Source organism: Mycetomoellerius zeteki, unplaced genomic scaffold, assembly GCF_001594055.1.
Source record: "Mycetomoellerius zeteki isolate Tzet28-1 unplaced genomic scaffold, Tzet1.0 scaffold93, whole genome shotgun sequence".
In the NCBI taxonomy this organism is placed as follows: Eukaryota; Metazoa; Arthropoda; class Insecta; order Hymenoptera; family Formicidae; genus Mycetomoellerius; species Mycetomoellerius zeteki.
The window spans coordinates 433192-460035 of NW_017257968.1; the positions used below are offsets into that span (position 1 = coordinate 433192).

General features: G+C 41.7%; 1 protein-coding gene across 6 annotated transcripts in view; it reads right to left on the reverse strand.

The window, feature by feature from the left end:
• Positions 1-3306: 3306 nt before the first annotated feature.
• Positions 3307-26844, reverse strand: part of exd (PBX homeobox extradenticle) — a 51735-nt gene continuing 28197 nt past the window's right edge. Inside the window, exons 3-8 of one of the 6 annotated variants that reach the window (XM_018460244.1) lie at positions 23633-23886; positions 16634-16824; positions 16350-16485; positions 16016-16112; positions 14372-14559; positions 3307-3370 (exon numbers count right to left, since the gene is read on the reverse strand). In XM_018460244.1, the coding sequence (XP_018315746.1) occupies positions 3356-3370; positions 14372-14559; positions 16016-16112; positions 16350-16485; positions 16634-16824; positions 23633-23886 (881 nt within the window). In that variant the 3' untranslated portion in view covers positions 3307-3355. Of the gene's footprint in view, positions 3371-4608; positions 6497-8277; positions 9347-14371; positions 14560-16015; positions 16113-16349; positions 16486-16633; positions 16825-23632; positions 23887-26844 lie in introns of those variants that run through there. The other 5 variants (XM_018460241.1, XM_018460240.1, XM_018460242.1 and 2 more) reach the window with 5 other exon arrangements.

Consider the following 26844-nt stretch of genomic DNA (forward strand, 5'->3'; position numbering starts at 1 on the left):
TGGGGGGGGGGAGGAATGAACAATCGAAGACGCCGTTGTATTTTTTTCGATCCTTTTATTAAGTTTATCATAATGCTTCGAATCGATACAATGATTTCTGTGGTATACTGTCGTCTTTCGGGCCACAACGTCGACGATCGTCTCTCCCGCGCACGGACGTATGTGCTCTGAGATCATCATACACGAAAAATGCGTATACGAAATCGGCGACCGGCGGACGCCGCGCGGTGTATTTCCGGTGTGTAATATGCGAAGTGAGTAGGCGCGCTCTCGCGTTGTCGAAACACGAAGAAATCAATCCAAAAATATCGTCGTCTCTGTGGGCGCGACACCGGGGATCATCGGGCAAATTGGTCGAGTCGGGCAGACGGTGGAGACGGGAAGGGGGGGGGGCGAAGGAGCGAATTACAGAGAGGGGGGTTGATACGGTTGCTCTTTAAGCGACGACAGTTAACGCCATGACACCGATGACACTTCGAGAGGCGAAAAAAAAGAAAAGAAAGAAAAAAAGGGGGGAAAAGACAGTTTAAATGCAGTTTAACAATCAGCGTTCTTATCAGCGTGCACGTCGAGCGTGTACGACCGGCCGTCTCTCGTTATTTTTACATCTGCCTCCTTTTTTTCCTCTCTCTCTCTCTCTCTCTCTCTCTCTCTCTCTCACTCTCACTCTCCGCTATCGCGTGTAGACGGAAGTCGGAGAGGGTGATGGGGGTGGCGGGCGAAGGAGAAACGGAGAGACCCGGGACATCGAGGGTGGAGAAGGATGAGGAGGATAAGGGGAGAGGAAGAGAAGAGCGCACGAAGGATATAAATATATAATAATATCTTATACCGCGCGTATTTTCGTAAAGTACGCTAAACGTTATTCCTTTCTCGTCAATCTCACTCGCGCGCACGCACACACACTCTCTCTCTCTCTCGTTCTCTCTAGCTCTCTCGCACGTCGCGTCGGTATTATCGATCTGTATTTCTTTTTTTCCTTTTCTTCGTTTTGTTATCGTTTCATTTATTAAATGTTAGAGTAGAGCCTATAAAGGGACACCCGGAGGCTCGCTCACAGCGAACCCCGGACGCGCTTTTTTTTTTTTCTCGTATACTAGCTGTGCCGGAACGCACTTGTACTGGTCGCACGATCGGCGAAGGATTCGGCTAAAGATACTGTGGCCGTCGAGACCGAAATCGTTATACGATGTTTTAAACGTTGTGCGTTTAAAAAAATAAATAGCGAATTCAGATACATCTCGAAAACGAGCGAGTCAAGATCGTGAGATTGGATCCAGATTGTACATGAATGAGCGCGAATAAACACAAGCGAATTCTAGTTCTACTTCAAGGGACACGTTAGGTCCTTTATCGTTAGGACAGAGCACAGATTCTTGCATAACGCATAAGGTACAAGAAAATCAACTCCAACTAGAGTCTCTTATTTCATGGAAAAGGAGATGAAGGACTTTGATTGGTTCGTTCTCTTATACATTATGCAAAACTGTCCTCTTGTTCTTAGGTTGAAGAAAAAAAAAAGATCGTTACGATCATCCGTTCTTGCTAGCCTGGATCATCTGGATCCGCACGATGAACATACGCGAGTTGCACAATAATCCGTTTTTTATCGCTAAAAGTTTAACGTTCACCCGGGTAGGGTTCGATTGAAATAAGGACGAAGGTGAATCAATAAAAGAATGAGAAGAGAACTACATTCGGCAGCCAATCTTTAGCCGAGCGATTCGCTCGCGACATATTATTTAACAACAGAGTTTAACCACCTAATCGCTCGGAGGATACTCGTAACTCCCCATTTTCGCCTCGGCTTTGTTTATACAATGAATAGGATATAAAGATCCTTTTTTTTCCTCGTTTTTACCTACATGCTAGGCAATAAATGATCCAACTGCAATTTATTACGATAATCAAATCGATGAACGATAAACGGAAAGAAAGAAGGCAAAAAAATTCCAAGGTGTGAATCGTTTGAAAAAAAAAAATGAAAAAACGTACATCTCTCTTCTCTGTCTCGAGTCGACGATAAACTTTAATAACCCATAGATACTTATTATCATCATAATGATACAATTACAGTTTGCGATTATCACAATGCGAGAACCGCCAATAATAGTAATAATAATAATAATATCAATGATAATAATAATGGCAATAATATAATTAAAAATAAACTAGTTAATAATAACTAATAATAATAATAATAATAATCTTCGCCATACTAATTACCATCGTCATTACAATGATTCATTTAGCCGTTATGGTTGCCTATATACTATCCTCTTTTATATATACTTCTATATATATAGCTACAATATATAATATTTTCGTGTTGAAAAATCGTATACATTAGTGTTGTGTCGCAGGACCATTGCTTCTATCTTTCTCTCTCTCTCTCGCTCTCTTTCTCTCTTTCTCGTTCATTCTCACCTTTATTTCTCTCAATGCGTCTGCTATGTATCATTCCGCGTTCCGCTATATATCTTTCTTTTGCTTTTGATGGATCGCAGATGAGAAGGGTAAGAAGGGGGGCAAAAACACTGTCGTCGATGGCTGGAAGCATTCGTGTCAATGTAAAGTCTCCAAATCGAGAGTTCGGAGAGAATTGCAGATTGCGGAATACTGCTCCGGAGCGGATCGCGCATACCCCCTTTTCTTTCTCGCGCAGGCCGTTTATAGGGCATTTCGCGCGCGCATCAACTTCGCGAATGCGGCTCATCGCTTCGTAAGAAGCTTAGAGATATTCGGCGCGGCACATTCTCTTCTGGCAAGATCGCGAGATGCACGACGTTTCTCGACGTCCGTCAAGGTAGAAATCCCGATTCCGAGGGGGGAGGCGACGAGTTCTCGAGTCTCGGTCGACATTAACGTAACGCGGAGAATTGAAAGAAACGAAGGAAAGGAGAAAACAACACGCGCACGAGTAGATCCTCGAATTGCTGATATCTCGCGGTACTTCTTTCCGTCGAGAGCCTATCCGTATCCGCGGGCGAGAAACGGCGTCCAAGGGGAGGGCGAATCAGATGAAAATCTTGGCCGATTTTAGGCGAGAACACGAGTGCCTCCAGACACGAGCGCGTTACGTAATCTTAATAGCTTAATATCGATTTTTAGTTCGTATTACTCGCCGTTCAAAGGCGAGCCTCGGATCACAGATAGTGAGGTGATCGGATTGCGCGAGCGTTATTCGCGATAACAACGCGGTCTCTCGTATTCGTATTCTTTTCCGCTTTTTTTTTCTCTCTTTTTCGCTCATTCTCGCACTCACACATACACACACGCAAATTCTCTCTTTCGCTATCTTTTTTTTTTTTTAAGTTTGTCAGTATGCGTTCTTCCTGCGTTTCTCCTAAGGATTTCAAGGCGACAGCTCCTGAAAGCAAACAGCATCCGGCATCGTGTACGCGCGCGAATTCACAGTGGCGTGAAAAAAGATCGTCCGAGAAGATTCGCAAGAGGGACCTATCTCTCCTCGTCGTCGGAAACGTTCTCGCAAACGATTCCGACTCGATGCAGACGTGTACATCCGCGGCAAAACGAACCGTTTCGTTTATCCAGGAAAGTATCCGGGGGTGTCCCGACTTGTCCTCAGGCAACTGTGCACACGCGCGCGCTCACGATCGTCTCGATCGAGGGATATCTTTCTCTCTTTTTTTTTTCTTTTTTTCATTCGAAACGCAATCCTCGTGTGTCCTCTGCTCGGTTCGTTACAAGAGATCTCTTTTCCCGCCGCACGCGGAGTGGCGTGCGAGGTATACAGATATACGAAAGTATAGAATGTATATATAATATATATATTTTTTATACACATGTATATATATACGTATACACAATACATATGTACCTACGTACGTACGGCCAACTAAGGGTAGACAGGCGCAATCACGTGTCGAGTCGAATCCGATTGATCGGCCGCGTTTAGGATTTTTGTCCGTCGACGTCATAAAAACCGGACAATCGACTTCTCTCTCTTTTTTTAGAGGCCTTTTTCGCTGTCGATTTCGGATTCAACATTCTATATGTGTGAGTGTGCGTGTAGGTATGTGTGTGTTGTGTCGTGGGTGATAAAATCGATAAAGACGAAAGGATAATTGGAGAAACAAATTTAATGAGGTTTTCGTGCTCGGTAGCGCAATTACAAAAAAAAAATGAGGATGAAAGGGAAAATTTAAGCGATTCGTTCGCGGAAATACAGTCATGCACATCAATTTTCCAACGCAATCGCAATCCTTGGTCAACGCTCCCGTTGAAATCGAGACGCGAGCGATTAGAAATAGGCCAATAGGTTCGGAACTCCGAGCTACGTCGAAGTTTTTTACGGTGGAGACATATGTGTGTTTCAGGAACTTCGATTCTTGGGAACGTATCCCGAGAGCAAATTCTAAGAATCTCGGAACTTTTATATATTAGAGTCGTCCAACTGTTATTGATACAAATGTAAAATTAACACAAGTTTAAGAATCGACTCTTAGACCCGTTTCTACCAACATAGGTTAACTTTAATCTCGGTTCAACTTACTCTTCATCTTTTTCTAATTTCTAGAAGAAGAAAAAGATGAAGAGTTAGTTGAACCGAGATTAAAGTTAATCTACGTTGGTAGAAACGGGCCTTAGACCGGTATTCATAGTCGGTTCTTATATTTAAGTACAGTCTTAAGATGTCATAAGCCAATCGCAAAGCCATATTATCATCTTAATGGGCTTTCTACAATAAGCCGTAAGAAATTGACCAATCACAGTCGAATGTAAGAACAATCGACTATGATCGATCAATTTCTTACGGCTTAAGAAACTTAAAGCTTAGGAAATAGCCTATTATAGAAAACCTATTAGACATTAAATTATTCGAGTCGATTTTGAAATGAATGCCAATCTAAATCTACTTTTTTAACTTTTCGCGGATCCCTCGTGACTAAGGGTACGGTTGAAATCTCACTAAACACAAAGGCTTTGAAGCATTTCATTGACCAATTAGAAGAAAAAATTTTACTAATTGACCCAATCAAAGAATGCTTCAAAGTATTTATAGCATCACGTTGACTGAAACAGAAAGTTGATTTTTATTTCTTCAGCGAGTTCGAATCTCTCAGCGTACGCCACGTGCAAAGGATCGTGATTGCATTTTAAAGCTGAACTTAGAAAATAAGGGGTACGGGGTTCAGGCTGTGTACGAACGTAAAAAACATTCGCCAGCATTACATAAGAATAAGATTAACGTGTGAGGAACGAGTAACAAGACATTAACATAAGAGTCGTGTTCATATGTTGTGAGAAATGTTTACGCACAGCGTTTCCAAAAGAACTGCAGTCTCCAAACAGATCTTCACAAGCTTATTAAAAGAATCAATAAAATTTATTTAAAAAAATTTATTTAAAAAACTACAAAAAGTTAAAAGCACTCTCGGTGCCGATGATGTCATAATTATTTGACATCGTATAATAAAATAATCATGATGAATACTTTTGGTCTCAACAATAAAATCTTACAATTGGAGAGGCTTGGAAACGCCGCGTCCTTGTTAATGTTGTAGCAATTGTAAATGTATGTGATTGGTCTGTGTACGCTCTCTCCCTAGCTAGACGCGTGTACGTCGACCTATTGTCTTCAGAGAAACGAACTTCCGCCGTAAAGAGAGCACACTGACCTACGCCTTTGTCGCTCGCGTATTTTTTTCTTTCCGTTCACTTTGCTCGTCCGCTCTGCGCCTCGGAGCACAGGTCTCTCGCGAAAAATTGCTTGATAAGGCCAAGTCCGGATAACAAAGGATACGTGAACGGAGATGCGTTTAATTGTTTCACGACCGATGATTCTCTTCGATCCCGAGCACCGAGATACGCTCGCGTATACATTTGTTGATAACAAACAACAGCCAGACGACTTAATCGCTCCGTCATCTTCCGAGTTCCGAGCTTGCCACCTGCCTTCTGCGATGAGCTCGGACGGTCCACGCGTACTTCCGCACGTATCCTTCTTCCTTCTGATACAGAATCAAAACGAGAAGAGAGTTGCTCGAAGATTGAAAACGAACACTACTTATTAGGAACACCAGCAGAACGACCGTGTATCATATATTTCGTATACGTTTTCTTTCACCGTGTGCCATGTTGTGTCGTGTTGTGTCTTGTCGATGGGATTGCGTTGCTGTATGTGATGTTGGTTCTCGTTTATCGCTCGCTCGCTCGCTCGCTCGCTCGCTCCTCTTTGCACGCATTGCTCGTACAATCTCTCTCGCCTAACACGTCGCGCGTGTGTCCGCCTCGGAAGGAGGGAAGAAAGAAAACACGAATGTGAGTCTTTAGACACGCGGTCGCTTTTCGTTTTCCCGGTCGGAATCAGAGTCCGCTGAATCGTGGAGAGGCGGAAATTCGGGCACCGCCTCGCGCTGTTGCATCCATCCCGCCGCGCCTGGCCCCCCAGCCAATGCCTTGCCCTGCGTCATGTTTTTCGATTGTTTGTTTTTTGTTTTGCAATTGATTTTTAGCCCTCTGTCTTTATCCCCTGCAGGATGGCGACAAAATAGCGTGTCATTGGTCACTAAGCCTCGCCTCGATACCCGGTAAAAAAAAAGACTTGCTTCGCGCTTCGCTCTCTAAGGAGAACGTTCGGTTTACCCGCTCGGCGAGTATGCCGAACCTTCTTCAAGCTCGGCCACGTTGCATCGGCTATACGGAAACAGATATTTACCTCCTATATTTATTACGTAGCGAAAATTTTAAGTAGATCCGATACTCAATATTTATGCAGCTCGAACAGTCAGCGAAACTCGATATCTTGGAATTGTTTCGCGTTATCACTTGTCTCTCGTTACCCGTGTCTCGAAAGGATTCGGACACTTGTCTCAGTTTCGTCCACGAAACTTGTTAACTCGGATATCGGGAAATCCTTCCGAACTCGCCAATGCAACGAGCCAGCGTCTATTCTACTGTCTACGCGAAATTTTGAACTCTGCAAAACGAGCTACAATGACTTTGATTCCATTCACTCCCTCTGTCACGCTTTTTCTTTCCATCTTTCGATCTTCCGCTTATTCATTCAAATAACTCCAACCAATCATCTCTTTTTCTCTCTCATTTTCTCTTTCTCTCTCTTTCTCTCAGATCAGAACAAAGGCGCACACACGTACTACCTTGTAAAACCAATATACACGTGGGCCTCAGAAAATAGTATTATCGTAACTCGCGATGTTTTTTTAGATCCATTAAATTAACGTTGACAAACTAGGTTCCTAATCTTCCGTGACTTGCAAAAGCGTACTTTAAGATCGCGTCCAAAGACCGACAGTGACTTTTCGCTTCGGAGGCTCTCGTGTCTTGAAACTCTACATGCAGCCATGCATGTCACGAAAACTATCTGCCCTAGTATCTCTCCAACTATAAGATACACTCCAACGTTGCCTTGTTTTCCTTCTATCAGTCTATATATACATATTATACGTGTGAAAACTGTGTGTATGTGTATGTATGTGTAAAGAGCTGCCTAGTAAGTCTCTAAGAATTAAGTATCGAAAGCCGTGTAAAGAGCGACATATGAAACCGCGCGCAATGCGTAGGGTGCGTGTCTGCTGTCATATATTTATGTACAAACGGATATAGATTCGCGTATGATTCACGTCACTGGTCTTCCGATGTTGGTCTCTCAGACGCCGAAAAGAGGAGGAAGGCAACAGAAACGTCTTTCGCGCGAATAATTTCAAGGCCCTGTTTTCCGAATTCTCGCAACTGGAAGAATATCGGTGTTAAAAGTAGCGGTTCGCGCTCCTTATCACCCGTCCGAGACACCCGCCGCGATCGACTAACAATCGAAACTAAGACTTATCGCTTGCTGCCACCAAAACTTTTACTACCTATATAACAAACGGTCTATCTAACGTATCTCTACAACCTAAAAAAAAAAGGAAGAAAAAGAATAGTCCCAATATCAAAATCTTATTGCACACTTAACGAGATCTAATCCTAAGGGAAGAGCTCGAAGGCGAGACCGTCTTTCTGGAGGGTATAATAAACGCACGGACGAAAAATTCTCCGCTTTATCCGGTGCGTGTCGTCTCGATGCGTACGAAATTCGATATGGAACACCCGCGCGGAAAGATCCAAAAGCTCGGTCTGCTCGACTCGTCGTTGCGTTCTCCAATTCTTCCAATGTCGACGTATTCTTCAGGACGATAGACCAATACAAGAGAAGTTAATAAAAGAGATTATCATTCTCAAGCACGCACGTCGAATGAGATCTTTGATACTTGGTATCAGAATGGCCCGGATAGCCAAGTTTAAAAAAAATTTTATGAAATTTCTATTCTTCGCAACGTCGTTCGCAACGTTCAGTAAATTTCGCCGAGTCATCCAAAGGTTGTTGTCGACCGTTCTCTGGAGCTTGGACTTTGCACGAGCTTCAACTTTATCGCGTTCACATCTTTAACGTGCGTCGCGACGCACGCGGTCCTTCCCCCCGTGCACAGCTTAGTTCGAAAATAAATTCTATTTTTCGGGTCTACGGAGCGTGGGGATCTTCCTCTGCAGTAAACACGGAACAATCTCGTTGTCGCCGGAACGCCTCTGCGAAGCACAGGTTCGAAGTAAAAATTTCGAAACATCCCCGGAACACGTAGATACGCGGATCTGCCTGCGTACATATTGCACTATCGATGAGTTAGATCAGAGCGGAACTGGCACCTCGCGAGCCGGAGGATCTCTCCTAACGACATCTCCCCGAGCACTCTTCTCGTTCCTAGAATCTCTCGGGAAAATCCTCTATCTCTTCTACGACCTTCCTCTCTTTCTATTTAAAACTCGAGTTATAAGGAAAGAGATCAGGCGCTTGTTGCAATGGAAAACGATGTCCCGACCGGCCCTCATCATCTCTAACTCTTTTAGCTTCTATTTCTTTCTCTCGCTCGCACTTTCTTTTTCTCGTCATCTCTAACTCTTTTAATATTTCTTCTCCTTCTCTTTCTCTTTTGTCTCATGTCGAGAGGGGTTGCGGCTAAAGTTCCGTTTGAATTTTTCTACACGATTGCGAGCGTTTTTAGACCGGCCTGACGCATCACTGGAAACACAATAAAAAAAGCACGAGAGGCCGAGATCAGTGTACACGTATCAGTCCCGATTTTCACGTTCACGTCTTATAACTTTTCCCCAGCTGTGTGATTTCATTCTCTCCTCCTTTCTCTCCTCCATTCGCGTTCATCCTTCTATCTTTCTGTCTCTCGCACGATTCACACTTTCCCATCCTTTCTCTCCCTCTCTCTCGCTCTCGCTCTCTATCTTAGCTTCGACTGCGTGTCTTTTGCATGGCTGTCTGATCCGGGGTCTCTCTCTCACTCTCTGTCGCCTTCTAAGAATTTCGTTTCATCTGCATCAAGAAAAAAACGTCATTGAGTCGGATTGGAGTTTCTGATCTTTTTTTTTTTTAACGACCTCGCGTCGAATCGTAATTTAATATCCTGACAAGAATTTGTCCGATTGCGATCTTCTATTTCCAAAGTTAAATCCGATTTGTGCGGCTAGTTGAAAATTCCTCGTTTAGATTTGCATAACGTAATCTCTTCGCGAACGATAAGAGAAAAATGCACGTCGTCCGGGATCGTTTCCGAGTCGCGAACCGTTCGCACGATTTTGCAGCTTCCGAGACGGATCGTCAAGGTGATGGAGAGTAGAAGAGACGGCGCAGCAGACGACCGAATGGATCGCGACAGTAACGTAGGTAGCAGAGACCGTACCAGAACTGTGCTTGCGACAATGCGCCGTCTTTCTTCTCTAACTCAAAAAGTCATTCTCGATATTTTAGTAACGCACGTTGTGGCGATACGCGTGCAAAATAGCAAATGACGGTAATCCGAAAACGACTGGATTAGGAAGGAAAAGTATCCTCGTTTCCCTCCTTCGTTGGACGGTGCTTTCATTCGCGTTCCTCTCTTTGTTGCAACAAACACAGTTCCGCGCTCCTTACTGTTACTGTTACTTGTTAGATTCGAAATACCAACCAACAACTGATTAGAACGAGATTAAAAGAAGAGTGAAGGAGCGGGAGGGACGGCGAAGACAAAACGAGGCGGTGATAAAGATAGTTATGACGAAATATACAAGTGGATTACATTACTTGACCGGTGCAAAATGTTAGGAGTCAATCGGCCGGCGTGTGAGAGAGGCTCTTTGTGCTCGTGTAAGAGTGTACAAAGCGAATGCTCATTTGTTACGTATGCGATTACGGGAAAAGTAGTTAGTGCCAGCTGCAGCGTTGTCAAAGGGAGGGACTTTGTTGTTGTCGCAAACTTCGTTATTAGAGCCGATCATGTCGAACTTCGCTGTCAAAACTTAATGCAACGTCGAAGCTGAAAATACCTGGAGAGATCGATGTGACAAGAAATTGCAAATTCTATCTCATTAGAACAACGAAATGGATTAGAATCCAGGAACGGTGCACGTCCAGCTAAAAGCAAAGTTGATACGTGGGCTCGCTATCTCTGGTTTTACGAGTGAAATTAGAAATTTAACTTAAACAGACTGAAAGATAATACGATATTTTCTGATAAAAACGCGACACGTAATGAACGGTTAATCGAAAGAACCGTAATGTATAATATTGCTTTTATACTTCTTTTATACTTCTTAAGACGGATTAAGAATTTAGATCGGTTGAACTAAAAGATAGCGCTTTATTGAGCAAAAAAGAAGCGAGTTGATCGTGAAAATAGTTAAAAATAAAATTGATCCGTAAATTCGCTACGTGTTTTGTGTTTCTCCACGAACCGGTTTGAAGACGCATCGATCGAACGATAAAACTGATGGAACTTAACGCCAGCAAGAAGATACAGGAGAAGACGGGCTCTGTTTCGGATCGATAAAGAAGTGGAGAGCTATACAGAAGCCGGAAGTGACTGCCGGAACAGCACAGTTACGAGCATGCATTTTAGTCGCTTCATTTCAACCCTTGCGGCACCACGTGATCCCGCGCGATCGTAGAATTTCTAGGTGAACCGGATCAGCCACGAAATTAATTTCCTCCCGGGCTTTCCTAGGATGGCCTCGATCCCATTCGAGTTTGACGCGTTTTCCAAAATAGAGGATTTGTCCACAAACAAACAAAGGAAACACTGCGTAAACATATTATTACGATCTTCTCAACGATAACTTAATATTGATATCTTGTAAATCGAAAACATGCGAATTAAATAAGCTCCTCGACAAATAATTCATCGGACAAATGTAACGATTTTTTTTATCCCGCGATAGAATTGTAGTCGAAACGAAACATCGACAAGTGATCAGCGTATTGACATGTCAGATATTGGATCCATCGGCTTGAAATTCCTACAGGAATCCCCTGCCAGGCTTCCCGAATACTCCAGCTCACTGTGTTTACCCGCAAATTTAATTTAACGTCACTCCGTGTCACGCGACATCGTTGAAATTGTACGTCAGCGAGATTTACTACGTTCGAAGAACGAAGAGCCACGCTAGAGACGTTACAAGACGTATCCTCGTGCGAGCGCCGACATCAAAGCGGAAATTAGCATGTATGTGTCAATTTGTGAATTGCGAGACGAAGTATTCTTCTCTCTAGAATTCTTTAAATTTCTAAGGTTTTCAATGAAAATTTTACAAAAATGTTTACGTCGATTTAAACGGCACGACTGTGAGGGCAGTGCAATAAACTATGGAAGCAAATCCGGGCTATAAATAGTCTCAGCGAATTTACGAAGGTTAAAGAAGAATCTAATGAAGAAGGAGGAGAAAGAAGATAACGGACAATTTATGCGAAGGTCCTTAACGACATTCGATGAAAAAAGTAACGCGAAAAGTATTTATCAAAGATTGATAAAAGAAATCCCCGGAGGGGAAGACTGTCGAGTATGATCGAAGAAACCTCGCAAATTTTCCACCGTTCCAAATTCATTTCGTTGCGTTGCATAGCAGAGACGCCGGTTGACTCGTTAGGAGAGGCGGCGCGCATCCACTAGCTCCATTAATATGTGAGAGAGCCAGCCCTGCCTAAAAAGTGACTTAGCAACTCCAATGCATACTAAGCAAACCTGGCGCTATTGGCTGCTAGCTGTGTATGTACGTGTGTCTTACGTGTGTATGTGTGTGTGTTTGTACGCGCGTGTATCTGTGCAGATTCTACCCTAGCACCCCTACCCGATCCAACACACCCTTCGCACCGCGATTGTCGGCGCCCTCGAGCCCGTCTTTACAGGATCAGCAATAGCGTATCCGGCCTACAGTATATATATATATATTCCAGCAACACACACATTCAACCGCACGCATTCGCATGCACGCACATCCATATACAGGGGTAAAAGGAGTATGCATGTAAATTTGAGTTCTTGAGATCAATTAAATTTCGAGTACATGAATACTTGGTCAATCCCGGGAAATTATAACGGAATGAAACTCGTGTTCCATTTATACATCTGAAAAATCGCAGAAATCTGAAAAAAAAAGAAAAAAAAACAAAAAGGTTACGTTTAATTCAATCGTGTAATATGAAACCAAAACGACATTATGCGTAATGCTCTCTTTATGCATTCGGGTTGTTTTACAAGAGGGTCTGTTCCCTGTATATGGCATCGTAATCATCCTGAAGCTCAAGCAGACTCCTTCACCGCTACCCTTTCTTTTCTCTCTTACACACACACACACACACACACACACACACACACACACACACACACACACACACACACACACTCTCTCTCTCTCTCTCTCTCTCTCTGCTCCAATATCGTTCTTGTTCTCTCTCTTCGTTCTCTCCCTCTTTCTCTCTTGTAGTGAGTGTGAGTATGCGAAAGGTGATGCGCATGCATTCATCGAGATGCAATGCCGTGGCTTGGAACTGCAGGGAAGCAATTTGCGCGAAGGCAGCAGATTTCAGTAATAACTTCATATGCTCGCATGATTTATGCGAAAAAAAGAGAGATGAACATCTAAATAATAGGATATGCGATAATAACGGTACATTGAGGAAATCAAATTAATTAGGAGCTATAATTTTAAGGAGTATTAAATAAAATAAAAAGAAACATATATTAAATACAAAATTTTATTTTTTTTGTGATTTTTAAATATAAAAATTTCAGTGTACAAAAAATATATACAAAATGATAAAAAGACTTCAGAAATTCAATTTTAATTTTGAAATATCATGGTCCAAACTTTAAAATTATCACATCGAAATATTAAAAAATATTAAATACAAATTTCTCTCAAAAAGATGAAATAATTACATGCAATAATTTATTCACTAAATAAATTTTTGATGAAATTTTTCGTCTCACAAGGAAATACAAAGAAATTTTAATGAGTCTTAGATACGTTAAAATATAAACAAAAATAAGAGAATTTTAATGAGTCTTAGATACGTTAAAATATAAACAAAAATAAGAGAATTTTTTTAAAAATACTTTGCGGAAAAGATCGATTTTATCCTGAGTGAATATTATCTAAACCGTCAAGCAAAAGTCGAATAGTTTCAAAAGTACTTTATAATACTAATAAAATAATATCTTTTTTTCTTATTTTTCCTCATTTCTCAAAACTGCTCATTTTTAATAAAGATTTTTATTTATAAAAAATTTTATTTGTATATAAAAATTATTTCAAAAAATTTTGTTGATCATTATTATAAAATACTCTTGAAACCATTTTTTTTAACTTTTTTAAACATTTTTTATATCTGACGATTTAGATTTTTTTTCAAGAGAGTAACTCTCTTGTTGTTACATACCCATTCAATGGAAAAAAGCATTTAAAAAAATATATATTTCTCTTTTTTTGTTTATAGTTTAACATCCGAAACTTATTAAAATCGGAGGAAAACACTTGATTGTGATTTTTTATCAGTAACATGAGCAATATTTACTCAGGAAGAAAAAATATTAATTTTTTTCAAGAGAGAGTTGTTACATGCCCATTCAATGGAAAAAAAGCACTTATAAAAAAATATATATTTCTCTTTTTGTTTATAGTTTAACACTGAAAGTATATAAGTCCGAAACTTATTAAAATCGGAGGAAAACACTTGGTTGTGATTTTTTGTTAGTAACATGAGCAAATTCCTAAACTTAATCATATGAGCACAAGTTTTCGTCATAATAAAAGTCGATCAAAATATACGAAAATTCAATTAAATTATATTTCCTTTCTTCGCCTCCGGAGATTGATCACCATTAACGCTCTCGGCTATTCTTTCAGAGGTAGTGCGTTTCCGAGCCACAGCGTAATTCCACACAGTGTGCATAACATTCTAGGATAAGCTCATGCTTAGTAAATGTGAATGCGTATTCCAAAAAGCGAGCGACATTGACTACCAGAACCGGCTAATGAGGAAACACCGCGCAACAGTGAACGTTCTGAGAGACTACGTAAATTTTACCTGATGCATGGGGTCGTATCCCATGGAGCCGTCGTTGTACGGCTGCGAACCATAGTCGCTGCCGTTTATTCCCATGCTGTATCCGGCCATGTCCTGCGGTCCTCCGGGCGGCGCCGGCGACATCATCGGCGTCGGGGTGCCTTGGCTGGCACCGCCCATGCTGTACGGCGATGCTCCTGCAAAAGCTGCTGTAGAAACAATCGCAGTGCATACAAAATTCGAGGACGATTTTTTTAATTCTTTTTAAGCCACAGCGATTTTTTCTCTCGTGTCTCACGAGCTCATGCTCTTTTTTTGGCTCGTGAAAACGTAATGTTGCAGTCTAATTATTGCAAAGATATATTTAAAAGGAACGATATAAAAAGGCTAATTAAACTTATATAATTTATCATTGCTTTTGAATGTAAATGCGTTAGTAATTTCGATTCGTCTTTTTCCTCCAGAAATATCCGAGCCTTCTCATAATTTGCTTCAGATTTGTATGAACCGTACCCGGCGGCTTCTGCAGTAGAGTATTCCACGCTTGTAAAACCTTCGCGCCATTCGAGACAAGCGTTGTTTCGCAGAGTTGGGTCGTTAGAATTCCGTTTCTTTAATTACGAGAGAACCGCGGGTCGTTTCATCGCAAACGTGGGCGAGGAAAGACAAACGCAGAGAGTGCTGAAAGAAATGCGAGAAGCCCGGAATTTCCATCGTACCCCAGCGTCTCACCCATCCTCTCTCACCATCTGACTCGTGTTCTCCCCTTCTTTCCCAAGTATAATTGGTGAGTTAAAAATATCTCACGCGTCCGAAATAAAGTGAGATGCCTCGGTAGTTAAGCGAAGCGCGCGTAATTGCGACCAGGGTGAGATCCACGAATCCGTGGAATTTCGGAATGGGATCGGGAATTTTTCTTGCAATTTTTACGAGAACAAGGGAGAAGATCGCTTTCGAGGTTGGTGGTGAAAGACGAAAGTAGATAGTAAGCGAGGATGAAATGAGAAAGTAGTCTATCCCGAAAGACGAAACGAAAATTTCATAGCTCTATATGCGCTTCGCAATTTTTGAAAACAAGCAATTTTTAAAAAGGTTTAGTCACGGAGATGTGTTTCTTCTAAGTATTACGTGCTAAAGAAAACAAACGCTAGATGTATTCTTCGTCGGCGATTCATCAACGGTTGTAATAATGTCACTGCGGCGCCGAACAATAGGCAGTAACTCAGTCGCTTAATGATTTACAGTAATGAGACTTCCTCTATCTCGATTCTTGGCTTAACGTTTAAAAAAATATGAAAAAAATATGTACCGAGTTGTCCGTTAATTACTTCAATTTACAGGAGAACAATTTACATTCCTCGCTTTTAATTCGCTTTTCCTCGACGAAGTTCGACGATGTAACCAAAAGAGCAATAAGTCCGGGAGAGTATTGAGAGATAAAAATAATGCTAGCAACGTAAAAGATAGCACTTTAGAAAACGTTTTATAAATTGCCATTCATAAAATAAAATCGTTTCTGACTTTCGTTAATAACAAAATGTTGCTTTCCAATCATGGAGATATTCATACATGGACATTTTATCAATTTCGTAAATTACTATCACAAAATTTTCCTCATGCTTTAAGTAAAACAGTGAAGGGACACCCGCTCAGCCAAGAACCTACCAGCTGCTTTCTTGGCTGCGTACAGATTCGCTTCCTCCTGCGCCTTACCGATGTTCTTCTTATAGCGTATCCTCTTATTTCCGAACCAATTGGACACCTGATAGCAAACAAAACAAAGATACGCGCTCATTTCAATTTGCTAAAAGATTCTCACGTCTAATATACCTAATTTTTTTTTCATCGAAATATTTTACTCAGCGTAATATCTTTTTTAAAGAAGCTTAAAAATTTTTTTAAATTAATTTAAAAATTAAAAGCCATGGGATGACATCGAATATTATAAGTTACAAAAGTTAATCGTTTAATATGTATAAGAAAAAATAATTGACGATACCTGACTCACGGTAATTCCACATTTCCGTGCGAGCTCTTCCTTGGCCTCTTCGCTTGGGTAGGGATTACTAAGGTGAGAATAAAAGTATTCGTTCAGAATTTCGGACGCCTGTTTGCTGAAATTTCTTCTTTTACGTCTGCAACAAAAATCAATTCGTATCATGTTAATTGCAGCAAATATTTTCCGAATTTGGATAAACAAAGGGCACAAAAATGATTATGATGATAAATTGAATGCATTTTATATATATCATCTATTATTTGTGTTATTGTTTCAACACGAACCTGGCATCCAAAAATCGACTCCTTAGAATCATCACAGCTTCGCAAGTGGACTGTTTCAGCTGCATCTGAATACTGGAGAACTTCTTGTGGATAATCTGGACCATCCTTTCAATTTCTTTAGGCGTGATCGGCCTAGTACGACTCTGTTCCCTCAACAGGTTCATTACGTGAGTAGTGAATTCGTTACAGGCCTGAAACAAATAAAGACAAAGCGTTGGGTTTTACCAACCATTAATCATTCAACAGGAAACGCGTCGAATCTAATGTAAGACATTCATTGCGAGATAAACTGTTAATTAAAAATGGAAAACTGTTTCAGGACAAATTTGAGTACATTTCGAGCTCGTCGACATGATGAAAGGCGGAGAACCGAGACTAGCAAGACACGAAGGAAAGTACTATGATCAGAGTATGAGAGGAAAAGTCGAGCGACGGAGCGAGAGAGGTAGTGAGAGAGGAAGGACGCGTACGTATAATGCATTATTCCTGGTGGCTGCTCGGTTTAAGGGAAAAAGGACTTTGCTCGATATCAGTATTCGAGGCGAGCACGCTGTCTCCCGAAAGGGAGCGAGCCAGAGAGATAGAGAGCGAGACGGGCGGTGTGAGTCGAGCAGGGGGAGTGGCTTTTCCTGAGGGAAGGAGCCAGGAAAAGGCCGCGGGAGGGTGTCAGGATACGAGGAGGGTGGGCGGTGGAGAAAGGGGATCGAACAGGGTGGCTTGCAATTTCGAAATGGATTCCATTCCGCCGACGAACTCTCCTCTCTCTTTTCTCCTCCCTCGATCCACTATGCGGCTTCTCTTCCTCTTCGTTCCTTTCTTCGCGCGGGACTCAACTGGGGTGGATCAACCCCGTTCCCGTCTTCCCGGCTGTTGCACGTGACGGAGAAAGAGGGAGAGAGAGGGACAGAAAGAGGGAGAAGGTGCAAAGAACGAAAGGAACGCTGCTGAATTGGATGGAAAAGCCAGTCACATTTCTCCGGACTGATTTCCTTTAATTTCTAAAACGCTCTAAGTCTCGGAGTAAATGATACTATCATCTGATAAGTTCTTATGCTACTGAAAATCGACAATATTAAACTGCATTTGCAATCCTATGTCAAGACGGATTTGACATAATGTGTTGCGGTAATTTATTGCATAATTCTTAAAGCATACAAGATTTTATACACAATTATAATCGGCAAACTAATTTTTGGGATTTTCATAAATTCTTCCAAGAATAGTAATAAAAATTCTTTGATTCATGTAAGATCAACCGATTATAAATGGCAAACTATATTTTTTGGGACCATAAATTCTTTCAAATAATACAAATTCTTTGATTTAATTGGATCAGCTGAGTAGATGAAACTATTAAGGATAAAATATTTGATTTTCATTCATTTACAAGAATTGATAGGAAAGGATTAATCTATTCTTGTTTTCGATTATTTCAAGGATTATATTTCTGAGACTGTCGACATCCGTATATTTCCGGGACACTCCGAATGACATTTCGAATTTTTCACCTTCGAAGATGACGTTGGTTTAATCTGGACACTTGGGATAGGACTGAATTGCAAAATAGCTAGGATCTATGCCACTCTCCACGATACAAATCAGCCGCAAGCATAAATTCGATTATGCAACCATCGGGAACTCTCTCCGGGTTGTTTCCCCAACCGCGGGAATAACCGCGACGAGAGAGCGAGAGAGAAAGAGAGGGAGAGAGAGAGCAGGCGCCAGTATATTTAGCAATGCACACGTCGGAATTTCCATAACGTTGGCGAAGCCAGGCATGCTGGCCTCCGTTATATATTCTCGCAATACGCGTACGCGTCTGTATTAATAGAGCGTGTCGCAGTAAAATTAGAGCGCCGTGAGAAAATTCGCGTCGCCAAGAGGCACTGAACGCTTTCGTTGAGACACTACCGTTTCTTTCATTCCTCGTAATAAATAACATGACTGTTTAATTAGTTTATTTAAAGGATCATAAAGATGTCGTGCTTTACTCAAGTTATTTCGAGAACCCGTTTCGTTCAATAAAATATTATTTCACATTGGGACCATCTTTTTTTTCTCAAATTATGGCAATAGTTCAGAAGATATTTACGTAAGATATTTACATTCTGCTATCATACTTATAATGCGATTTACGGTGGCTCATACCAGTCGAACAGATATACAGCCGCACGGGCAGTAAAACAAAATATTTATGCGCGCGTAAAAAGCGCCTCCCCCTCCCGCAAACGGAAGATGCATTCTGCATTGCTTTTTCCGAGATACAATACAGGGATAGTCCGAGGTGCGCGCGGTCGGAATCAGAGTTGGGAATCGGATAAAATAAAGGCGGGCATGCACCGACGAAATTCATGGTAGAAACGATGTTTGCTGGCGGTGATCACGCGATCTCGTAAAACCCGATGCGGTTCTATTCTCGTGCTTGTCACGCCATGTTGCATAGTCAGGCAGACATTCACCCTAATGCAGCAGAGTCGACCGAATTTGAATAGTAAATTTCGCTTATGGCCGAACTTTCTGTCCTGACAACGTTGTCCCGCTAACTAAACCAATTACTGAACTTTTCAGATCCGACGAAATATTTATATCGTACGTTTTAGCAAATTTTCCTCTGGATATACCGTGCAATTGAGTTCTTTTCTTCTCGGGAGGGAGCTTAACAAACTATCGTTACACTCGTTGTTCTTTCACGTATAATTTCAGCTACAAATGGCAATTTCGTGGAAGTCCATTCGAAATTAAGAAAGAGAATTCGAAGGAAAAGTGGGAGAAGATTTAAAACTCGTTAACGGCCCCGTTTATCGGCGGACCACCCCTCGGCACGCACGAGTTGCATCGCAAAGTGCACGCGAATGCATATGTTTTCGACGTGCATATTGTTGCGGCTACAAAGAGCCACGCACGCATTACAGGGGCGGATCCAGGGCGTATCCCAGAAAACGGTCACGAATCATCGTTTACGATTTCCACCGACGGCAGCGCGAATTGCTACTTTCCAAGAATTGTAATCTTCAATTTCCGCATCGACGGCTCGCCGCGCCGCGTCGCGCCGGCCGGTCACGCGGGATCGCACGCGGGATAAACGCGCTTCCAGCTTTAAATCGCGAAGTAAGGTAATAACGCGTTAATGGCTCTTCCAACTTTCTAAAATAAAAGGACGCGACGTTATTGGCGAAGCGTGACGTTAAAATCATTTTGCGCGAAAATACAGTATGCCCTTTTAATCCGACCCTGATGAATGCGCCGGTGGACCTCCGGGGCTGTGCGTGTTTACCGCGGGGAAACATCAAGCCCGCTGACACACGGTGAAATATGGGGTCGAAGCGGGTGTGGCAATTAAAGCACACGGCCCCGCACACGTGCGCGCGTGGGTGTGCATGCACACGGCTGTACATCCGCAGGGAGCGAAGGTACGGCGACCGGCGAGGAAAAACTGCCGGCGAAAACGCGAGCGGCGTTAAAAAGAGTTATGCGCCTGGGGCCGATGAGCGGGCCCTATTTACGGTAAAAATGGCCGATTACGCGCGACGTCATGCGAATGTAAGGGCTTTTACGCGCGTATGTCAAGCGGAATGACCGGTAATCTGTCCCGCCGGTGAAAAAGAGATGTGAACACGACCGGTGATGAGTACGCGATTTTGTAATCGCCGCGACTTTGCCTCGCGACGGCACGATAATCGCGCAGATAGGTATCTCTAAATCGTGGTGAATTATTTTTGAAATAAATTAATTAAAAGTAAAATTATGTGCAAGAGTCAGCGTAATTCGGAGTATCATTTGAGAAAATTTCCCACGTAATAATTTCGTGAAACGTTTGAAAGCGCTTTGACCATTTAACTCGTATCAGATTATTATATTAATTAGTCACGTGCGTTTGAGAGCTTTGATCATTTAATTAATATTTATTCGAGTTAATCGACCGAGGAACTTTTTACTTTTACTTCACCAAATTCACAAGGGTCTTATCCAGCGTCAAAATTGTTCTGTCGCGTCGAATTATCGCGGCGCGCCACGTCGCGTCGCGACCGGGTCATGGCAGCGATTTGAAGAGGAAGCGACCGAGGGGGAAATTCTTAATGAAACTGCTTGCGATAACATCGTCGAATTTCCGTCGGAGCGCGGCAATATCTCGACGTAGTGATTTGCGTCCTCTTGAAAGAACCCGTGTATCACGCGACATACAGGCAGAGTCCGGCACGCGAGATTTTACTTAGCGCGAGCCGCTTCATTAACACGCGAGTCGCCCTGTCCGAGACCAGCTCGACGGCAGTCGTTTCTCTTGAAACGTACATAACATTCTGCGTCTTATCAGTCCCCCTTTCGAGCTAGTCGTCATTAAACGTTCGTATAGAAAAAAAGTACACGCGTTTCTGTCATAATCGAGAATCATTAAGAGGATGCTGACGTGACGGCCAGACTCCGACGGAATCGTGTCAAAAAAGATACATTAGCGCGTGTATTTTACTCGTGGAAAAGGAATTTTAAGTCTATGAAACTAATACGAATTGGTATGGAACAAAAATGGTATTTTTGTTAGTAAAACAGACGACACCAGTAGACCTATTCTGTAACTTTTAACGATAGTTCGGTATCGTTAAGCTGGAAACACAATGGGCACAGGCAATAGGCACAGGCAAACAGGGAATAACGAGCCGTCCAATCAGAGCTCTGGGATATAATATCGAACTTATACCCCAGAGCTCTGATTGGACGGCTCGTTATTCCCTGTTGCATGTGCCTATGTCCTATTGCCTGTGTCTATTGTGTTTCCAGCTTTATACTGTCGTTGCGCAGCTTTTTCACCATGTAAAATATCTGTGTAACGACATCCCTAGCTAATAAAATTGTCGTTAAAAAGTTACAGAATAGGCCTACAGGCTCCTTAATATCTGTTTAAATCTATGTGTATACAGGATGTTCCAAGAGAAAAGGTCAATATTCTGAGAAATAACCCTTTATTTTAAGTAAAAATACGTGTTTACGAACACGTGTCGTATTCTTTTGAGGCTTTCACGGGTATTTTCTTCAGAGGTGCCAAAGGGTTTGCGGGTTATTGCCGTGTCGTGATCCATTGCTAATGCCATTATAGCATTAAGTAGCAATGGATCACGACACGGCGATAACCCGCAAACCCTTTGGCACGTATCTTATTCTGAACGGTTTTCGAGATTGAATTTGCAGTTGCAAAATTACTATTAAGAAAGAGATTCTACGTACATTTTTTAATAATCCATTGTTCAAGTGATACGTTTTTAAAGTTTATAATAAATTTAAAAAACTGATGAATGGCACTCAATTAGCAAGATAATTGTCATGCTCTAAATTTTCACATTAAGGTAAAGAAAACCTATTAGATTCAAACTTTCATAATTTATTTCTAAATTGTACTCATACAAGCGAAAAAAATATTAATATGATTTTACTTTTGTAATTAGACCAGTAATGTATATGTAATATAAAGGCACATGAAGAACAAGAAAATACTAGCAAGACTCTTTTATATATCTAACTAGCGCAAATACTAACGAATAAGCTCCAACTTTTAATTTTGTAACACATTGTGTTTTAATTTCATTAATTAACTAAATTCTGTGTCTGTACTGAAGATGGCTTAATCTAGGCCGAAACGTATGTTTCTATACATATGTATATTAAATTATAAAGTTATTCGCCACTGAAATTGTGCGACTGTGATTCAATGCCCTTTCATTATTATTATTTTTAATTTTCAAAAATCCGACCGTTCAAACTATCTCGGAAACCGTTCAGAATAAGACACGCGCGTTCGTATCAACATTTCTACTTAAAATGATTGATATACCGTCATCTCCTAGAATATTAATCTTTCCTCCTGGGACACCCTGTATATGTATGACACGCCGCAAGGGAATTGTTGACGCTTTCCTTTTGGTAGAAGATCGTGAAAGTACGTGCCGTGAAAATCGCTTGATTACAACGATCATCTCACTAGCGATTTAATAACGCGTTATTAATGAAGATCGCCGTCTAATACCCGTGGATTACGCGGAATTACAGTGTGAATTTTCGATCGGTCGTTTTATCGGGCGGACTCGTGACCGCCTGTGATCGTCGTTTGTATCATGGTGAGAATCCGCTCCAGCATATTACGCAACCTTAACGAGACCGCGAGATCGTCGGCGGACGATAAATTCGCGTCGACGTCGTTGAATTTCACGAGCGGAGAGATTATCGATGGTGGAATCGAGAGGGCTGATAGCGCACCGAGATGGCCGAAATTTGTCAGCCGCCGGATCTCGACGATAACCACGAGGTTACGCGTTTAAATTTTTCATTTTGCCGAGAGTTCTCTCCCGGCGAGAGTGAATAACGGCGCTCGTTTACGCGCCGCGAGTTCATTTCAACCTTTCAGTTCGCCTTTTTCGTTTCTCTCCTTTTTTTTTATTTCTCTTTCTTTTTTTCGCGCTCACAAAGTCGGACGACGATAAAACGACCGATGTAATTCCGCGACCCGAATTCAATACTCGATATGGCGCCGATAATGGGCCGCCGCCGCTCGCTCGCGGCGAATAATATTCATAAGCGGGATTTGCATAAAGCGAGCATGTTCGCTTGCTCTCTCTCTCTCTCTCTCTCTCTCTCTCTCTCTCTCTCTCTCTCTCTCTCTGGAATGAATAATTTTGGTGGGAGTGAGAGGGGATTTTGCGACGTCGCGCGCGCAAACGTAAAAATGTTTGACTGCGGCGCCGCGCGCTGCGAAAATCAATACGCGAGTTAAACTTAACCCGTTTGGCTTAATGGGTCGGTTGGCCATTTTGCGTTTACAGTACATTTATAAATTCATCAAGATTAAATTCGGCGAACCAAACGCGAGTGTCCATTACGCAATTTGCAGACGGAAATCCGGTATACACAGAAAGCGCACGGTGCCCTCTCGCTTTCTCTCTCGCAAAAAAGTTAAAGCCGAAATATATTTTAAATCACTCGATAATATTTTTTTCATACTTTCTTTATACGAACCTGCTCGTATTTTTCTAATTCTTGATGATAAATTTGCCTAATCTGAGCAAGTTTGGCCCTGTAGTCCGAATGCTCGATCGCGTTGTCCGGTTGTCCGGGTGGACCGGCCGCAGCTGCCGCTGATGCCGATGCAGCGGCCCCCGCACCACCGCCCTTCTCTGGTCCAGCGACTCCCTCGGCGATCAGCATGTTATCCAGCCTCATTAGCTGCGGGTCTGGCGGCTCCTCTTCTTGCGTATTTCTCAGTGACAAAACTGAAAACAGACGAAAGCGCCACGTTGAAATTATATTCATATACAATATATACATAGGGATGATATCTAATGTAATATTAGAAAAAAATAATTTTAAGTTTCTAAAGAATAAATTATTTTATGGGAATGTGACTTTTGAAATCACGTTTTTTGTATTTTACGCTCGTAACTTCTATACTCTGAATTATTTAGAACGATTAATTCGATTTAAAGGACCTCAAAGAGACAGAGGGGAATACATCTGTATATATTCACGTAAAAATAAAATGGGTTGCTTGCAAATCGATCTTAGTTCGGGGTCGCGCGTTTGTCGATCATAAAAGAATCAATTTTGCCTCTGGTCGTCTCCCCAAGCATCTCCGTCAGTCTTCTTCTCGTCTTAAGGGCCCGTTGCACGCAGTGGTTTAGAACGGGTAGTTCTCCATGGTGTAACAGCGGTTTTATTGTACTTTTATGGCGCATGATGGACCTGGACGACCCATAAAACCGCAGAGCGAGGGACATTCTATACTCTGCCTTTCGTACATTCCCCGGTTTTCCCACTATCCTCGCGCGAAACTCCCTGCCACTACGAAGATGTTAACCCTGTCGTCTTCGACAGTTAGCACCCTCACCCGAGGCAAATGCTGGCATGCAAGCGAAACAAGAACTCTCAGCTTCTTTGACGAAGCGTCAAGAGGAATCTCTTCGTTAGAGAAGACTGAACTCTGTACGTCATACAAGATATACTATGTTTACAGCAAGATTATATTTCAACCTAAAATCTTGACAAATTACGATATATATGTGATATAATAAAAAATATAAACTAATTGTATCTAAAGATGTAAAAACTTTGAAAAAATTTATCGATTATCTTTGAAAATATAACGATAGATTTTACGACAAAATTGTTTCATATTTATCATCAATTTTTTTTGCGAATATTTTAATATTATTTCTTACTTTTCTCCACAAAATTCCAACGATAATTTCAGGTTATTACTTTTCTTCGGTCTCGATGTGACTTTATGAATGAATTCGCATTTGCAATTGCCCAAGTCGCTACTTGAATTCGCTGAAAACTTTTCTCGTCCGCCACTTTTCGCCACAGCTCGCGAAAAAAGTCCCCGGAGACATGAAGAAAAGGGGAACGAACGAGACTTCTCGTGGACTCGCAGAGGCGTGAAACGAATGCACAGAGCTAATGCATTTATACGAAGTGTAACAATTATGCCAGTGGAAAAGAGGGGCTAGACTTCTGTTTCTTCGACAAGACTCTAGGGGGGATTCTATAGAGAAGACGTGTCGCTTTAAGTGACGGGGAAACATTTCTTCAAGCAAAAAATTGCAAGACTCGTAAATAGTGTAATTTCTGAATTTTTAGGAACCTATTTTGGATTTAATTATCTTCGCGACAATTTACAGAAAGTATTTTTTACAGAAGAATAAAATCAAATATTAATTTCGAAAAATAAGAACGAATCTGTTATTTCTGGATTGAGCAAACGCTAATTCATTATTTCTTCAGTGACGTTTCGAATGAATGATGTTGAAAATTGAATCGCGATGGAGAAAGATATGGTCAAATCAAACGATCGCTTCAAGAATGAAGTCAAATAAGTTTCGAAATCGTAGCACGTTCCACGGTACTTCCACGGGTGACTTAAGAAGGGGTTAACGACAGTCAACGCAGCCATTAAAACTTTCGTGCAGTGCCGGGAACTTTTCACGGCGCTGTGGGTAATTAAAAATGAAAAACCTCTGGACGGCGTCGCTCGCCGAGGGCGGTGGAATAAAACGCCGGTTTACGGCGATGCGGAAGAACTTGCACCATTGAAAGTTAAAAGGCCAAGCAATTTCGATCGCTGATACGAGCGCTCGTTTTAAGATAGAAATAAATGTTTATCCTCTTATCCATGAAAAAAGATTATATTATTTTTAATCCTTGTAATCGACATTTATTTTATAATTTATAACATAATTTGGAAAAAAGAAAGACTCTTGAGAAGAAGAAAGGAAGAAAGAGAAAATAAATCCCATAGCATATAATAATAATCATTCTTATACAATTATAACGAAAACCGTCTTAAAGTCACTAAATAGGCAAAGTAGCCGCGAAATTTAACTTTTCAGCTAAATTAGCGCCGGATAGTACATATTTTATGTAACTCTATGCTTTAAGTATTAATTAGCTTAACCTGACAAAGATTAAGATAATTGCATTCACTTTTGAATTTGAGTTAAATAGCGGACAAATTATGATGCTCTTTATCCATTTAGTAACTTTAGTGTCTTCTACAAAATTATTCTTCATTCAAGATCTTTTCCTTTCGTAATAAAAATTGAAAATCGAAAGGGTTAATAGAATTGTGAGTTGAATTGATGTCAAATATATACGCATACATGTATTACAATGTTTCGAAATTCAGACGACGACGGTACTTGGTCCCTTTACGTATCCAATAACAGAGAGTCTAAGAAAGCGTGCAAATTAAACGTTCTTTCGGAATTATTTTCGTGCTCATGCGGGAGACGGGCAGACGGCGGGGGTGGCTTACGAGCAATAATCTGGCTATTAGGGGGTGTAAGGGGCGACTCTGCGTGCTGCCAAGCTGAAGAGGGGCCAGGGATGGCAGCAGCCTCCTGCGGGGGTCCTTACAAGCGCGTAAACTCAGTTTTACTAGCAGTTAACATTTTACGACTCAGACGGTCTGCACAAGCCGTTTGCTCTTGCTCTCGTTGCTCCCCACGTCTCTGTCTTTCTGCTACATTTTCCTGCTATCCCTTTCCCCCTCTCTCCCTCTATCTACGATTGACACGTGTGCGACGCGCGGATCTGTATATGGGACACCCAGTATATAAACTCATACCTGCAACGTAACGCTCGCCATTCTCGAGGGTCGTTTGCGAATGAAGTACATTAATATTAGACACCTTATTGAAGAGAGGCCTATTTGCAGGCTAATTGCACGACTA